The 17,912-nt window shown below is 47.8% G+C and overlaps 1 protein-coding gene across 1 annotated transcript in view; it reads left to right on the forward strand.

Annotated features, from left to right (window-relative positions):
* Positions 1-17,912, forward strand: part of Itga9 (integrin subunit alpha 9) — a 308,478-nt gene that overhangs the window by 88,352 nt on the left and 202,214 nt on the right. The window contains exon 15 of the mRNA XM_036193333.1: positions 2,216-2,376. Within this exon, the coding sequence (XP_036049226.1) occupies positions 2,216-2,376 (161 nt within the window). The remainder of the gene's footprint in view (positions 1-2,215; positions 2,377-17,912) is intronic.

Here is a 17,912-nt window from a genome sequence, read left to right on the forward strand (position 1 = left end):
GTGTCACTATGAGGGAGAGCTTTGAGGTCTCCTTTGCTCAGGATACTGCCCAGTGTCTCAGTCAACTTCCGGTTGCCTACAAGATGTAGGACTCTTAGCTCCAGTACCATGTCTGCCTGAGTGCTGCCATGCTCCCCACCATGATGGTAGTGGACTGAACCTCTGAAACTGTAAGCCACCATCCCAGTTAGATGTTTTCCTTTATAAGAGATTCTGTGGTCATGGTGTCTCTTCACAGCAATAAAAACCCTAAGACAGAAGTTGGTACCAGGAGTGGGATATTTCTGTGATAGGCCTGACCATGCATTTGTTTGAAGGAATATGGACTTCAGGACTATAGATTAGAAAAGCAGGTGAATTCTTTAAGTGCTGTTTAATGGGCCATCCTAGTAGAAGCATGGAAGACAGTGGTACAGATTAGATCTGGAGAGCTCTGGATTCTGCTGTATGATAGATGGTTCTTGGACTGGAGCAAATAGTTTCCCTTTTGGAGCCTCAGGTCCCTTTGTCCTAAAGGATTAGGGCATGAGCTGACTTATGGGATGTCTTCAAGGCCTTGGCAGTCTATGCACACACTCCACTTGTAATGCTTGCTTGTGCCCCGTGTTTCCTCTATTGAAGCATTTCCCTTAGCTGTTCTTTTTGTAATGGTAGAACTATTTCTTCTGATGACCCATGTCCCTGGTCCCTCCTGGTGACCCAGACTTGCCTAAGAAATCAACTGCCTGTTAGAATAAGCAAATTAGGGCATCACAGCCTTCACTGACCAAGAATCTGCCATCTGGGCATAATGGGAGTCATGATAAGGCAGGGGACTTGGGGAGCCACTAGATACAGCAAAAATATGCCTGCCAAGTCACCCTCACTCTTCCCTGTTCAGACCTCCCTTGGTGGCAGGTCCTTTGATGTTATCTAAGGACAGAGCTATCCTGTGAGCTGGCTTTGCCATACTTGAACACAGGCAAGGCACTGGTTTCAATGGATAGCCGGAGCTTCTGCCAGACGGTTGTGTGGACACGGCCTGGGACGGTCAGCTATCTCATCTGGTCATTTTAAGGGCAGAGATTATTGTTTCTCCACCATAAAAACTACACTTCCTGGAGGAAGATAAATGGCTCAGTGGTTGAGCTCTCTTGAGGACCCAAGTTCGATTCCCAGCAGCTGAGTTGCCTGTACCTCCAGTTCCTGGGGATCTAACACTTCCTTCTAGCCTCTTTGGGTACCTACTCTCATATAGCATGCAATCACATACACATAATAATAAAAACAAAATCTTAAAAAGCACAATAAGCTCAGAACCTACAAAAGAGTGAAGGAATAAAATGGCTCATGGAAAGACTGGCCCCTGTCACAGAGAGCAGTGCTGTAGGTCTGCTGAAGTTCATCTTACTGATAAAATGCATGGCTGTCTGCTTACTTACAGACTCCAGAGCGACGGAGGCAAGGTCTATTGGGTTTACCCAGCATGCACTTGGCATCATAGCATCCTTTTCTCCTTTTTCTGTTCTGTACTGTGTGCAGGCCAGTTTATTGTCTGGCACTGCCCTCTCAGGTATAGGGCTGAGGAGCCACCACAGCCAAAGCCTTGACGGAAGGACAGGCACTGTGAGAGTAGAACCAGCCGCAGCCTGTGCCTCAGTTCCCAAGTGTGGAGCCCTATGAAAGTGGACTCTTTTTTTTTTGCCTCACGGTGACAGTGCCTGGTGTGCAGCCTTGTCATTCCACCATGGGTGACACACAGCTGGAAAGATGTTGTGGCTGAGAGCAAGGCTTGGCATTTGTGAGAGATACTGAGTTATTGCAGCACATCCTTGTCACGTCATATGGTTCAGTAGAAGTCACTTTCATGAAGTCAGCAGCTTCTAGTTACACTTGACAGGTGATGCTTACCTATCAGACCTCCCTATGTGTGGTAAAAGTAATCATTGACATGTATATATATTGGTGATTCCGTTGGTACCTCACAAAGGCATGAGGTCTAAACAAGGAAGAACCATAGGGCTGATGTGCATGGGATTCCTGGGAAGACAGGCCATCCTGGTTCTGCCATGGCCTGGTTACAGGCCTCTGAGTTGGTCTTGATGTGGGCACAGGGCAGTCCTCTATATTGTGTGAACTGTGCCTGTGCAGGGTCTCCACAGAACTGTGGGGCTGGGTGGTCTCACCGCTAGGTGTCCATCTTTGCTAACGTCTTTGACCCTTCATTTCCTGTCAGATCTGAGCTACAATCTGACGGCTGATGTGGCCCAGAAGGAGAAGGGCCAGCTGCCCAGAGTCTATTTTGTATTGCTGGGAGAGACTGCCGGCCAGGTGTCAGAGAAGCTGCAGCTGACCCACATGGAGGAGACATGTCATCACTACGTGGCCCACGTCAAGGTCAGTCCCCTCCTCTTTTAAATCCTCGAATCTGATCTCCGCCGATCGATGGCCATTTGGACCTAGCATGAGCTACTTCTGTTTCATCATGTAGCTCCGTCTTTCACAGTTCTCGTTCACATTATGCATTTCTTCTTTGAAAGTTAAAAGCCATCTTGTTTATCTTTAATTTTTTTTAAACACGGTTGTGTCGTGGAAGGGTGCACGCCTGGCGTGGTGTGTGTGTGGCAGTCAAAGAACAACTCTGCGCAGTCTGTTCTGTTCTCCACCTTTAGGTGGTTCCGTGAATTGAACTCAGGTCGTCGCGTTTGAAGGGGAAGTGCTTGACCCTCTGAATTGTCTCACTGGTCCTCTTTTCCTTATTGTGCTGTCCTCAACCTCAGAGAAGGGTGGAGGATGCCAGGAGACCAGTCTCTGACTGTGCCTTGTTCTCTTGGGACATTTTCATCCTCTGCCCTCTGCAGCTTATCAGTCATTGAGAGGAAAGCGTCAGTAGCCATGCTTTGAGCCTCACATGGCATCATTCCTGATGCCTTTCTTAGTGGTCCCACTGTGTGACATAGTAACTCACAGTCAGAGGTAGTGCATTTTAAAACTGGGTGGGGGGTTGGGGATTTAGCTCAGTGGTAGAGTGCTTGCCTAGCAAGTGCAAGGCCCTGGGTTTGATCCTCAGCTCCAAAAACAAAAAACAAAACAAAACAAAACAAAAAACTGGTTGGACACAATTCTCTTGGTGATTACTTTCTATTTATTTTAGAAGTGCATTTTAGGGGTCTCTTTCCTTCTTTCAAATAAATTTCCAAACATTTTTCTCCTCTTGAAATTATTTGCTAAATATATTTTGCTGTAATTCAGGAAGCCAGGCTTTGATTAATGATGGAGTGGCTGCTGTACAGGGTGGGAGTCCTGGCTGTGGTCACTGCTGTAGAGCCAGAGAGCAGAGGAGGTAGACGGACCCAAGATGTGGCTTGGGCAGTTGGTGTAATGCCTGTGGGTGTGGGGTTGAATCACCCAGACCTGGTGTGGATGTAATTGTGTGAGTATCTGCCTCTAAAACGTTCATCTTGAAAGCAGTCATTAGCATCCAACATTGCCAGGAGCAGCGTGGCACAATGCTGCAGTCTCAGTACTTGAGAGGGAGAGGCAGAAGGATTATGAGTTCAAATTCTGCCTGGGCTACCTAGAGAGTTTCAGCATAGTCTGGGCTCATATGGTCAGACCCTGTCTCAAAGCAAAACAAAAGATATAAGCATTGCATAGTGAATATAAAAACTTTGCATGGAGCCTGATAAAGGCACTCAGGATTATTATTCTTTGGTTGGTTGGGCCATACATAATTTCCAACATTCTAACATTTTTGACTTAGTTTAATCTAATGTTATTAACTAGATTTCTAGCAGATGGACTCTGTAAATTGAAGTGTCTCTCCAGTGTTGCCTTGTTGGGGTCATAGTCAGAACAGCTGCTTCTAGGCCGTGTGTAGAGAATTACCTCCATGTCTGTGGCACGTGGTCTGGCCTGGAGCCTCTGAGTTCATACCCTGAGATGCTTTGCAGTGGGGCTGGGCTCTGCTTTCTGCCAGACTCATGTCAGGGCCTGCCCAGGCCAGCTGCCCTTGACTCGGGCTGCCGGCCACTTAGCCAGCCACCCATGCTCTTGTTAAGCCTGCCCTGCCCTTCTTGATCTTGGATTCCTTTGGCTTCCAAGTGTCCTTGAGGGTGTGGGCTGCTCAGGAGAGGCTCATGTGCAAACCTTAAGATGTAGCAAATGGTTCTGTTTGACACTTGCTAGGGCGTGGGGTATCTGGCCTTCCTCTGCTAAGTCTGCTCCACAAATCTTTCCTCTGAGGCTCTTTGCAACTGCTTGCTTTGGCTGAAAAAGTCATGGCAAATGGTTCATAACAACTAGAAGTCTTGAAAGATAGGGCCACAGAGAACCTGCTGCAGGCCCTGGTGAAGTACATCCAGGGAACAGCAATAGCGAAGTGCGGGCTGGGGAGGAGCTGTTCCTGGGGTGGCCTCTGGGAAATATGATGGCAGAGCTGTTCCTGTGGTAGCCTCTGAGGAAGACTATGGCAGAGTTGTTCCTATGGTGGCCTCTGGGAAAGGCTATGGCAGAGCTGTTCCTGGGGTGGCCTCTGAGGAAGGCTGCTCCAGAGGTTGATCTAGCCTCTTCTGTTACACATACTTAGCAGATATAGCACAGAAACAAGATTTCCTATCACATCTGGAGTGTAGATAAACTGGTTTTTGGTATATATACAGTCCCCCCTTTCTTAGTGGCTTCTCTTTCTGGGGTATCAGTCACAATAGATCGCCGAGGTCCAATAGTGTTATATGGAAAAGATCTAAAAATAATAAATGTTAAATAAATTTTACCACAAGATACTGCAGTTCTGTTTTTTAATGGTTGTTTCTTTGCCCAATTTATGAACTTGATCATATGTATGTATGTATGTATGTATGGGGGAAATATATGTTTGGTTTGGTTTGCAGTTTCATATAGCCACAGAATGTCTTGGAACATGTCCCTGTGGATAAAGGGAGATTTGGCATCGTCCAATACTGCACGGGATGCTGTGGTTGTTGCTGCTGACAGACTCAACAGCTCCAGAATCACCTGGATGGCAGACCTCCAGGCAGGCTCTGAGGGACAACCTAGATTAGGTAAATTACAGTGGGAAGACCCACCCTGAAATTGGACAACATCATTCTGCAGGCTGGAGCCCTGCACTCCATATAAAGTGGATGTGAGCAGAACACTAGCATTCATCACTTCCCGACTGGATGCTGCGTGACCCCTGCCTCAAGCCCATGCCTCCAGGACTTGTGCAGCATGGTGGACTGTCTCCTTAAACTGTGACCCACAATAAGTGCTTCTGCCTTTCAGACTGCTGTTCAGGTGTTTAGTCATAGCGAGACATAGAGTAGTTGATAGAGACACATACACAAATATTAGTTTGTTTTTGAGATAGTCTTATGCTGTCGCCCATGCTGGGTTGAAACTCACCATATGTCTCCCAGGCTTGCCTCAGACTCAGTCCTCCTAGCTCAGCCTCACCAGGGCTGGGATCACAGGCTTGAACCACCATGCCACCTACCTGAAATTCACTTTTAGCTTGGCATCCCCTTGGCATGTCTAGCTTCTAGGGGACTTTAGGGCTTCTCGATTAAAACCTAGCTGACCAGAGCAGAAACTGAGATGTGGTTAGAACAGTTTGCATGCAGCAGGGCTCCAGAGTGTGGTTGTTCGGCCAGTTCAGGAAGAGAAAACAGATGACGAGCTTTAATGGATTTTACCTTATAGGTACTGCTTGGCTATTCTTGGGCAGCCAGATGAGGTGGTATATACCAGAGGAGAGACAGAATTCTAGGGTCTTTATGGCACAAGAGCCAACTTGGTTGTTAAGAGATGCTCAAAGTTGTGAATACTCACTAGCCACGAGAGAAGCTTTATCCTACAGTTACTATCTGGGCCCTCACAGTGGACCTGGGTGAATGGTGGATCCAGTACATGAGTGTGAGGGGAAATGTTAGTATGCTAGCTAGCTGTTCTCATCATGGCGCAGCTGGCCTAGGAGCTCACAGACATAGCCTGTGGTTTACAGGGTTTTGGGAGAACAGCTGTGGAGGCTGTGGCTTATGTGGGAGCTGAGAGAGGCAGCAAGAATGGGGGAGGGGTGTGGCAGTGATTGTTTCCTGGCCTGGGGTATAGACTGGGATCTGTGAGTCGGGGCTGAAGGACCATGACATGCTCTCTACTGCACAGCCCGGCTCTCAGCTCTGCAGACAAGTCATAGATGATAAATGCAAAAGCGCCATCTTATCACACACCATATGGCCCGCAGACAGGCCGCCACTGGGGCCACGCATGTTTGGTTTAGGCTGTCTTTAGGCATTTTTTTCTTTCTGTCTTCAAGCCTGTTCAGTACTATCTTGTTTTCTTTCCCTCTTTCTCCCCCTAACTTTTCACTCCATATATGGTGATGTTCTCCACTGTGGAGACCAGCTTGGACCAATATCTGCCTCCTGAGCTAGCTGTGTGGTACCCTGATCTGTTGTTCTTGAAGGGACCCCAGGGAGGTCCCAGTTTTGTGGTAAGTCACTTCTTCCTCTTGGGGCAGTACTGAAGCTGTTCCAGGTGCTTCTGTAACTGCTCCCCAGATGCCATGCACCCCACTTACCTTTCCCTGTTCTCTAACCAGTCCAGCTCTGGAGGTAAGACCCCCCTCTACTGTCTAACTAGAGGTCTGGAGATCTCTAGTTAGACCCCATGGTCACAGGTAAAATCCAGAGCACTTCCTTTTGGCTTCAGGGCTCTCAACTGCTCAGCCTCAGTTTACCTTCTTCGTGTCATCTACTTGCACACTGCGAATGGTCTGACTCTTGGAAGAGCTGCCCTGTCACTCTCTCCTGTAGAACCTGCTTCCCATGCCTTTCTACCTTGTCCTTGCGCTCATCTCTCTAGCTCTTCGATTATTTTAGGTCCAGTTCTTGTGTCTATCTAGAGCTGTGCACCTCCTGCTTGCTTTTTGCATTCTCTGTCTTAAGGTTGCACCCCCTACTCTTTGGTTTCATAATTTCTCTTTAAACCAGATGACTTTTAGCTCTTTTGTACCCTTCTGTGAACAGAAAACCAATCATTACATGCCTAACACACAAAGCAACTGTGAAAACAAAACCCACTGAAGTCAAAACAGTGTTGTTGAATTCTGGCCATTTTCATTGTTTCCCAGTCTCTGTGGAGGCGCCTGTCTACCCTGTGTGTTAAAAAGGGAAATTACTCGACCCTGAGAGAATTGAAAACATTAGGATGCCATAATGCTGTTTTCACCCTAATACCACCAGAAAGATGAGTAGAGTTGACTGGGAGATAATTTTTTAAGTATGATGGTCCTATTATAGAGCCATGCCTGAGTGTCATTGACAGAACCAGCATTAGCCCACTTGGAAGCCTTGGTCATACTCTGATTGGTATGCCTCTACCCACCTCATCTGCTGAAGATGTGACTGTTCCTGAAGAGGCTGTCTGTCCACAGGCCAGCCCCAGTCACGGTCCTAAGGAGCCTCCCTTGGGATCCTGCCTTCTTCTGTAGATGCTTCTAAGCTACCCAACTCCTGCTTTGGGATGGTAGGCCCAGGGTGAACACCCAGCACATGGAACTGTGTTGGAATGACTAGTCGGGCTAGCTGGAACTTGGGATCACAGTGAGCTTCTGATACAGAATGGAGCTCACATCTCTGAGGAACCAGCAAATGGTGTTAGGAGGAGGTGGGCAGGAGAGCTTGGGACAGGAATGAATGTCCCATGACCACTCCTTCTCTAATAGGTGTTCACCCAGACCACAGGTGACTACTCACCCTCAAATCCGCGACAGTATCCCAGAAGCATGTTGTGAACCTCGAATTAGCTGAAGCGTAGGACAGGCCAGTGAATAGCCTCCAGGAATCAGGAAACCATGGCAACCATGTTCAAATACAGTAGTGACCTCTAGGAGCCCTTGGAAGACCTGGAGGGCTGGTGAGATGGCTCAGCAGGTACAGGCTTTAGCAGTGAAGCCTGACAACCTGAGTTTGGTCCCTGGGGTCTACATGGTGGAGGGAGACACCTGACTTCGGAAAGTTGTCTTCTCACACTTAAGCCTTGGCATACACATGCTGTGTTCACATGTATCGTGTGTGTGTGTGTGTGTGTGTGTGTGTGTGTGTGTGTGTGTGTGTTGTAAGAGAGGCATGCATACACACACACACACACAAATAAAAAATAAAACTTTGATTGAACAGAAATGAGACTTCTGGGTGAGGGACATATTTTAGGTCGTGGCTGTGGGGTGGTTATGTGAGTTCATTAGCATGTAGACTGAAACTCGGTGCTAGCTTACATAAATTATATTTCGACCAAACAATTTATTTTTAATTAGCACATGCTAATTGCACAGAGGTATTATTATGGCATTTGCATTCATGGCTTGCTTTGAATTTTCCCACTGTGATTCTGTCTTATCTCCTCCCCCTCTTCCACCTCCATGTCCACAATGTGTCCATTCTATCAGGGTCCTGTTGCATTCTCTAAGGTTCCATATAGAGAACACGTGACACTTGTCTTTGTGACATTGGCTTATTTCACTTAATACAATGATTGGCCTCCAGTTCTGTCCATCTTCCAGGGTTCTAGTTTGCTTTCTGTGGCTGTGACAAAATACTGACCCAAAGCAACTTGAGAAGGAAAAAGTTTATTTGGCTTGCAGGTTTCAGTCCCCACTGGGGAGTTGGGGGCAGGTGGTGAATTCCGAGGCAGGAACTGAAGCAGAGGCTGTGGAGGACTGCTGCTTACTGGCTTGCTTCCTGAGGCTTGCTCAACTGCCTTTCTTACATAGCCCTGGCCCACCTGCCTAGGACTGGCACCACCCACCGTGGGCTGGGCCCGCCCACATCAATCATTGATCAAGCAGAATGCCTCACAGACATGCCCACAGGCCAATCTGATGAGGCAGATGCTCAGAGATCCCTGCTCCCTGGGTATGTCTTGGTTTGTGTCCATGAACAGAACGGTGACAACCCACAGGAAAGACAAACTGCTCTGTGAGTTTGGCTTGTTTCACTCAATAGAATCTCAAGCTCTTAACTGCTCACAGTCTCTCCAGCCCTTGTTTATTCATTTTTTTTAAAGGTTTTAAATTCTTGTCCGTCCGTCCCCCGTCGCCCCCCCTGCCTCCCACCCCCGCTTTGGTTCTTTGCTTTTTTGAGACAAGATCTCATGTATCCCAGGCTGTCTTCTAACCTGCTATATAGCTGAGTGTGACCTTGAACTCTTGATCTTCCTGCTTCCACCTCTCAAGTTCTGGGATTACTGGTGCATGTATCATAATGCCTAGCTATTTCCTTTTATTTTGGCAAACATTTATTCTTTTGGAAGAAGTTAAAATTTGGCAGTCAGCCAGGTTCCTCAGTGCGCCTCTTTAGTATGTAACATAGTGTGTAGGTGGGGGAGGGGCATGAGACCTGATAACACAGAAATTAGTATCAAGCCTTTAGTCATTAGCCTCCCTCTGGAAATGATTCTTAGGAAAAAAAAAAAAAAAACTACGACATTTTGAGTGACAGTCATGGGAGCAGCCTGCACAAACTGGGCACCTAGGAAGTGACTATACTGTTGGTTACCATTGTAAGGCATAGATGGGGTAAGGGATTGCCCGGAACTTCTGGCTGACAAATAGGGCTGGAACCCACAGTGTGGTACGACTGCTTATGTACATGACTGCTTATAACTGCGCCCTCTGCTCTTGTCATATGCAGGAGAGTTAGAGAAAGTTGCCTGTAGTTGTAAACTGGTAAGAGGCTTCTCCGTCAAGTCCCAGGAGCAGCTCTGTCTGAGCATGTGAGCCCAGATGCAGTTGCTTTGGGGACTCTGCCTTCTAGAGCAGTGGTGTGCTGCTAACGTTTAACATGGGGTGGGGGCAGCTAGCCTGAAGGCTTCTGCTCAGTTTCCTGGTGTAATATTTTCACCATGGCGGATTTCAGACAGCCATATGACACCACTAAGGCTGGTTTGGAAGAAATGTGTAGCAGCACATTTTTATACAGCATATCCAATACTTCTGTGCACCTTCAGGAGCATGAACCATAGTAACACACAGTGATAATTAGGATGACTTTTGAGAATTTGTGACCTTAATGTTTTAACTCATAAGTTTATTCAGTTTAACTTTTACTAACGTGTGTGTTGAGCCCTGACCTGCGGAGTTCTTGGAAACGGAACAGTGGGCTCTTGCAAGCTGGCTGCTGCAGATTGCCACCACTGACCATGTTAGCGAGTAAGGCTGTCGTCTGAGTCATGCCTTACACACAGCTGTTTGTCAGTCACTCGCTCTTGCTCTGAAAACTGAGAATACGAATGTGCAGGGTCCATGTAACTGCCAGACCACAGCTATGTTTGTACGTCTGGTTCAGAGGCGGTCTGTGTTTTGACTGAGTTTGTTAGACTGTACCATCATTCATTTTTAAATTTGTAATTGCCTCATCCCATGCCTGGTGCACGGTGTTGAGAGTCCGTCCCTGTTAACGAAGAATAAACGACTGAACCTCGAGTGTTTGGTGGAGAGCAAGGACTGGTAAGAGAAGTTCTCCCTCCTTCCAGACCCCAAGCGTTCCTCTCGGCTTGAGTTTGACCCAGTCCTGATGACTGTGCAGTGGCCGTGGCTGAGTCATGCTTTCGGCACTTTGTTCTTACTGGGTGACTTGACCAAGAGGCTGGTCCTGTCCCTTTCTTACCAATGACTCTCACTGGGGACAGTGTATTAAGGTCACTGAAACTGTGCCATCATTCTTTCCAGTCTCAATGCCTACCTGAGGCATCCGTTCTGAAGTCATTTGGGTGAATTCTCTGGCTTTCTAAGTGAGCTCACAGCTCAGGAGCAATGGGCCATGGAGTTGCCCTTTGCCTAGCATTGGTCCCTCATTGCCTTGAAGGGTTGCCTTGCCAGCCTCCTGTCCACATAAATTCCAGACAGGAACGAGTTCTGTCTCTTTCCTCCCAGGTAGACCTCTGTGTCTGAGACTTGTCCAGCTCCATGTGGACTTCCACGCCTACCCCTCCATCACATATGGCTGAGTCTATGGTGGATGATGGTTATAAGGAAGGGCACCTAACTGATGTGGACTTCCATGCCTACCCTTCTGTCTGAGTCCTTGGTGGATGGAGATAAGGAAGAACACCTAACTGAACACTTTATTGTTGGGATGAGAAAACCAGAATTTTGTGGGCTTAAACAGATTGACTTTAAATTTTTTTCTAACAATGTAAATCCAGATTTTTATTTCTGCCTAGTTAAATTGGTTACTTTTATTAAGCCTATGAATATTGTGTCCTTTTAAAAAAAACATTTATTTTTATTTTATGTGTATGAGTGTTTTGCCTGCCTGTACTATGTGCACCATGTGCATGCAATACCGCCAGAGGCCAGAAGAGGGCATTGGATCCTCAGGAACGAGAGTTCATCGCCAATTGTGAACCACTGTGTGGGTGCTAGGAACTGAACTCAGGTCCTCTACAAGAGAGCCAGTGCTCTGAGCTATCTCTTCAGCAAGGTCATACCCTCTTTTCTCTGACTTTGGGAAAGTGCTTCAGACCTTTCAGAAAATGACAAAGGAGTCATTTTCTCAGCAAGCATTTGATTGGTCTGAAGTTATGTGAGGAGAGGTTAAAAAATAGCCATGAAAACACTGGATTAAAATTAATTTGGAACAAGCCAACCTTTGACAGATAGCTGTGAGCATGTTCTCCATCTCCTTCTCTGTCCCCTCCCCCGCATGAGCATGTATACACAAGCACACTTGTGTTATATAAAATATTTTTATTTTGAAATACCACACTTGAAGGTGAAGAATCTGTGAGCTGAGCACAGGTATCATGAGGGCATCACTGAGATGGCTGTCCACTAGCCTTTGTCTTGTCTTACCTGCTTTGCCAGTTTTCTATTGCAACCTCTTGAGGGAAAGTTGAAGACAGAATGCTTCCCTCCCCTGTACATATCAGTCACAGTTCCTGAGAACTGGAGCATTCTTTTCTGGAACCACAGCACAGTTGTTGAAATCAGGAAATTAAAAGTACATTAGTGCTGCTCAAACTTCCCCCACTCTTCACATGTCCTCCAAAGGGGACGGTAGCTCTGGAGCCGATGTCATATTAGGTTATAATGTTCTTTTGGACTGGAATGATTCCTTGGCTTTGGTCTTCTGTTACACTACAGGTCAACTATTTTATAGAAGGTCCCTCTGTTTGGCTCTGTTTCACAATGATTCAAAACAACCAATGGTTATGCCCTGTGAATCTGGATGCACACACACCCGAGATCATGGAAGAACATGTTGTTGTTGTTGTTTTGTTTCGTTTTTTTGAGACAGTGTTTCTCTGTGTAGTTTTGGTGCCTGTCCTGGGTCTCACTCTGTAGACCAGGCTGGCCTTGAACTCACAGAGATCCGCCTGGCTCTGCCTCCCGTGCTGGGATTAAAGGCGTGTGCCACCACCGCCCGGCAGGACTTGTTTTACTTGGGTGTGGCTCTCCACAGTTGGGATGGAGGTGATCACAGCATGAGGAGCTTGCCGCCTGTCTCTGCTCCCCGGACCTGAGGTGTGCATTCCAGGCCCTAGAAAGGTGATCAATTGAATCCTTAGAAGTGGTTGCAGAGCTGGTGTCTGTAGCACAAATTCTAATTGGTCTTCATTATAAAAATCCAGAGTCAGATATTGGGGTAAATGCTGAAAGATCAGAGAAGCAGAGCAGCAGCCACTAGAAAGACTCCTTACCTCTACCGAATCCTCATCCAGAAAGGGCTGAGCCCCTGTCTTTGCTCTGCCTTATCACTTTCTCTCTCTGCCCAGCCATATCACGTCCTGTTTCCTCCTCCCAAATGCTGGGATTAAAGGTGTGCACCACCACTGCCTGGCCTCTAGTGGCCAGCTCCACACCTGGAGAGGCAAGCTTTATTTGTTGGAGCACAAAGTATCACCACAGGTGTCTGTTTTTACTGCATTCTGGGAGTTAAACGTGATCCCTTTGGATTTCATAGACCCATACCCTGGGAATTCTGCACAGCTGCCAGGGATTAGACCTGACTAAAGCACATCAAGATGAATTGTCTGTCTTCTAGGCAAAGTGATGTTGCTGATGTTGGCTGCGTGGCATGAGGATGTTACTTGATTGACAGTGCACTCTCTCAGGAAATGAGCATTTTGTGCCTACTATGTGCTAGGCTGGTGGGCCACAGTTTTATTCACAACTGAAAATGATTCTTGCTATGGGGGCTGATGTCTCCATGGAGGGAGAGAGGTGATGAGGGCTGGGGTGTGGGGGAGAACCTAGATCAAGGTGAATATAGATTGGGGGTGCAGGCTAAGGGTTAGGGTGGTCAAGCAACCTCACTGACAAGATTTGAGCCAACACTTGAAGGAGCTTTGGGAGCCAGCACAGTCCTCTCTGGAGGTGGTATTGTGATGGGGCCTAGGTGTTTGGAATATTTGAGGAGAGAAGCCCGACCAGGAGCCCAGAGAGAGAGGAGGAAGTCAGAATGCAGGCTGTTGGGTAGGGCTGTATGGAGCCTCACGGTCGCAGGAAAGACCTGAATAAGGCAGGAGCTGTGGAAGAGGTAGATGTGGGCAGGGGGTGATAGTTTAGCTTCCATACCTAAAGGACACAGTCTGGTGCTGGGTTGAAATGGATGATGGGAGGTAGGATAGAAACAGGCCTGGCGAGCAGACCAGGAGAACGGTCTAAAGGAAGAGACGGTGGCCCTGCCTGGGGTGACAGCAGCTGGGATGGTGAGATGGAGTCCGATTCTGAAGATATTTTGAAAGTGGAGCCTGCAGAATTTCCCTATGGTTCAGTAACTGTCAAAGATAGCTTCCACGTCACTAGTATGCAGGTGGAGGCTCTTAAGGGTGAGATCTGAAGTTTGCTCTCAGAGACGGTGTTTGAAAGGCCATGAAGTTCACTGAGATTACCAACAGGGTGAAAAGCTAGAGAAGAGGCCAGCAAGGACAAAGATGGGGGCTGATGTTCAGAGTGCCCTGACCCACTGCCAAGGCTGCTGCTGTGTTCCAGCTGCCCTGTATGCTTTCCATGTGCAAAGGAGAGGGAAGGTCCCAGGGTGCTGATGGTCTACCCTGAGACCCTTTAAAGAGCCACCAATGACTGAAAATTCATTGACCATCAACATCTTAAAAAGGTGGTTGTGAAATGCTTTTAGCTGCATGTCCTACAAACTGCCAGTTTTAAAGCCCCCAAAACCCACAAAAATGGAAAATGTTCAATATGCTGGCCCCTAGCTACATCTGACTACCTAGCCTGGAAATGTGGTGTAACGAACTGACTTTTTGCTTTTATTTAATTATAATTCATTTCCTCATGGTGTGGCTCATGGTTCGTGTATACGTACGTACGTGTGTGTGTGTGTGTGTGTGTGTGTGTGTGTGTGTGTGTGTGTGCGCGCGCGCGCACGCGTGGGTGTGCATGTCTAGGTGTGTGTGCCTGGATCAGAGGAGAACTGGAAGTTTTTCTTTCCTACAGGGACTTGAACTCAGATCATCAGGCTTGACAGCAGGTGCTTTTATCTGCTGAGCTGTCTCGCCGGCCCTGAGCTCCCATGTTAGGCAGTACAGGCATTGAAGTGTGGTGGTTAAAGGTAAGATAGGCACTGGGGAGACAGGTTATACCACCACAGAAAACGGCGGTGTCGAGGGCATTAGTCACATAAGTCCAGCCTCAGGACCAAACAGACAGAAGCATCCCTACCCAGGTGAACTCAACCTTCCTTTGCACTTGGGCTGATTGAACCTGAGTCTTCAGCATGCAGCGAAGTTTGGTCCTTTGGGTCCATTCACACACAAGTGCCTCTGTTTGCATCCATATGGGCCTCGGATGCAATGGGAGATGCCATTTTCAAGGTTTTGATTGATTCGCCCTGAGCTGATTATTTAAAAGACTTTTGTAATCTTGAATCTCATATTTTCTCTTCTCAGGGCCACAAAGCTGTACAGTGTGGAGGATGGGGTGGGATCTCTAGGCCCTTAGCAAATAGCGAATGGTGTGGTGTTGCAGGCCTCCATCCCAAGGACACAGGCAGACCAAAGTAAAGGGATCTTGATTTCTAGGTTGGTCTGAGTCAAGAAATAAAACAAACAACAACAAGGGGAAAAAAAGGGGGGACATTTTAAGGCGTTTGGCATGGGACCTGTTTCGGAATTGCCTGTAATACAGAGCATCCCCTTCCGGATGTTCATGCTCAGGGCAGGTAGAATCCCCTCTCATTCAGCACATGTGAAGCACATGAATTGCAGGTTTCTCCTGCTTGGGATGGCAAAAGCTGGCGGCACCATGTGGTCTCATGTATGTTGCTTCATTCTCATGGCAACATTGCAACATTGGCAACACTGGCAACATTGGCAACATCAGCATCCTCACTGAGGAAGGAAGACTCGTCACAATTCTGAATTCCTGGAAGGGGTCCAGAAAACCCTGGCCCCATGGCCCTTTGCTCTACACCACCCTTCTTTCTCTCTACCTGTTTTCATATTTGGAATGGATCGAGACACATCTCATCGGTATTAAGAGGATTAAAAAAACGATTGGAAGCAGATGGTAAGAAAGAAAGTGTAGGAAGCAAGAAATAAATTACCCAGGAGAGAGCAGCACCTGACAGGGAGACACCCCCCCCCCCCCCCCCCCCCCACCCCACCCCACCCCACCCCACCCCCGGCAGCTTTTCTACCTGAAACAGACTCGGAGCCTCACTTATCTTCATGGGCCAGTTTACAAGGGCCCTTCAAACTACTGGTAACAGGCACACGAAGTGCCTGGGGCCTTGTTGATGCAGATTCCAGCACAAGAGAGCTGAGAGGAACTGCAGACTCCTTGATGAGATGGTTGTTCTGGGTCCACAGGCCGTGAAGCACAAAATCAGAAGAAATAGGTGCCCAGGTTAGGAGTGACAGGAAAAGGTGACAGTGGTAGTTGACTTCAGTGTCCCAAATGAAGGAGCCTCTGGAGGGACAGAGGCTGCTCCCATCATCCCGCTGGTGAGAGAGCACCTGATGGGTAACTGGTGGCATGAGAGACATCCTCATGGGTGGAGGTAGTATGGAACCTCTTTGCAGGAAGTACAAGAGCTTACCAGTTAGGGGAGAGCTTACCGCCAGAGGAGAGAGAGCATCAGTTTGGTCAGGTGCTCCCCACAGGTGGGAGTGCTCCCCACTAGTGATATTAACGGTTTCCAGTCACAGGAGTCCTCCTCACAGGTAACAGTGAGGGCTCCCCAGTCTTATGAGAGCTTCTCACCCACAGAGTTGAGGGTCCCTCACCTGGGTGGTGGTACCGAGCCTATTTCTAATTGGTAAATAGACTGCATCCTGTTGGCGTGTGCCAGCTGAGGGTTAGCACTTATGGGAGGGCTGCTGTGGGCTGCGGTTCCTTCTAAGTCATTGTCTGAAGGATGTTGTTGTTGGTGGAGGACTTACAGAGCATGATTCAGAGCAGTCCCTTTAACAGTTGAGCATTTGGGGTACAGCTGTTGGGAATGTCTTTCCTCCCCAGGGACAGGGAAAGCAATGTGATGCCCTCTTAGGAAGTGCAGCAATATGATGCCATCTCAGGAAGAGGAGCAATGTGGTGCCATCTTAGGAAGAGGAGCAATGTGATGCCATCTTGGGAAGTGGAGCAATGTGGTGCCGTCTTAGGAAGAGGAGTAATGTGGTGCCATCTTGGGAAGAGGAACACTGCGATGGGTTTCCTTCTCTTCACCTCAGCTCTGCCTTCTTAGGGTTCAGGGAGCCAAGAGGCCACACTACGGCCTGTGTGCTCTCCTCCTGCCTGAGGCGATGGTCCTGTTCTCCTTGGCAGGTGTCAGGTTTGGGACAGCAGCCCTCCCAGGGATTGTTTTGAGGATAGAGTTTTCTGGGTGACAGAAGGCTCACCACAGAGAGCCAGGGCCACCTCCATGCAGAAAAGACCCATATCTTCCAAGAAGCTCCCTACAGGGACGTCAAGGGTCTTCTCCAAAACCAGGTCCTGCTCTCACATTCTGAGGCTTGGAGTGAATGCATGAGTGTCCAAGGAAGTCTGTCCATTTATATCCCAGGAGGATTGTGAGAAAAAGTTGACAAGTTGCTTTTTATTTTAAATCTGTGAAGTGTTCTGTGTTTAAATTGGGTGGGCGAGATGGTTCAGCAAGTCAAGGCCCTTGCTGCCAAGCCTGGCAACCAGAGTTTGATTCCTGGACCCTACACAGTAGAAAGAGAATCGACTCCTGCAGGTTGTCCCCTGACCTGCACATGAACACTGTAGCATGCATGCACACACACAACACTAAAAATAGTAAAATAATGAGTCTTAACCACAGTAGCTGTTTAACATTTACCCCATGCTAAAAGCTTTATACCCCACTTTTAACCTCAAAAAGAATCCAGTTACATACATCATAGTGCATGTGTCAGAATTAGATTTAGGAATCTGAGACAGACAGCTAAACATATTCAACACCTTTCAGCTGGTGAGCAAGGAGGTCTTGGGTTTGAATTCCATCTGGCACCTAACTAGCTCCGTGGCCTTGGACAGGTAACGTGACCTGATCACATACGCAGTGCAGTACTCCCATGACTGCTTGTCTGTGGAAGAGCATGCCCTGCCCTGGCCACATGTCTCTGGGTGAGTCCTGGGTTTCCCATGTCAGCTGGAGAACTTGAGGTTACAGCTACTGCTGAACCCAAGCATCTGTCTCATGTCACCTGTGCTCTGGGCTCCAAGGAGAGCAGAGTTCTGGGTCCTGGAGGGCCTGTCTTGTCTGTGGCTTCAACCATTTTAAGACTTTTTAAAATGAACTCTCTTTAATCCTCTGTGGAGGCACTTACTGTCTGGCTTACGTGTGCAAGCCACTGGTCCCCAGGGCCTCAGACTCAATCATTCTTAGCTCTTCCTTCCTGCCTATATTTCTCTTTTCTGGCTTATGGCAGGGGAGTTACGCCATCGACACAGGACACCTTTTTCT

This window comes from Onychomys torridus, chromosome 7 (genome assembly GCF_903995425.1).
Source record: "Onychomys torridus chromosome 7, mOncTor1.1, whole genome shotgun sequence".
Lineage (NCBI taxonomy): Eukaryota > Metazoa > Chordata > Mammalia > Rodentia > Cricetidae > Onychomys > Onychomys torridus.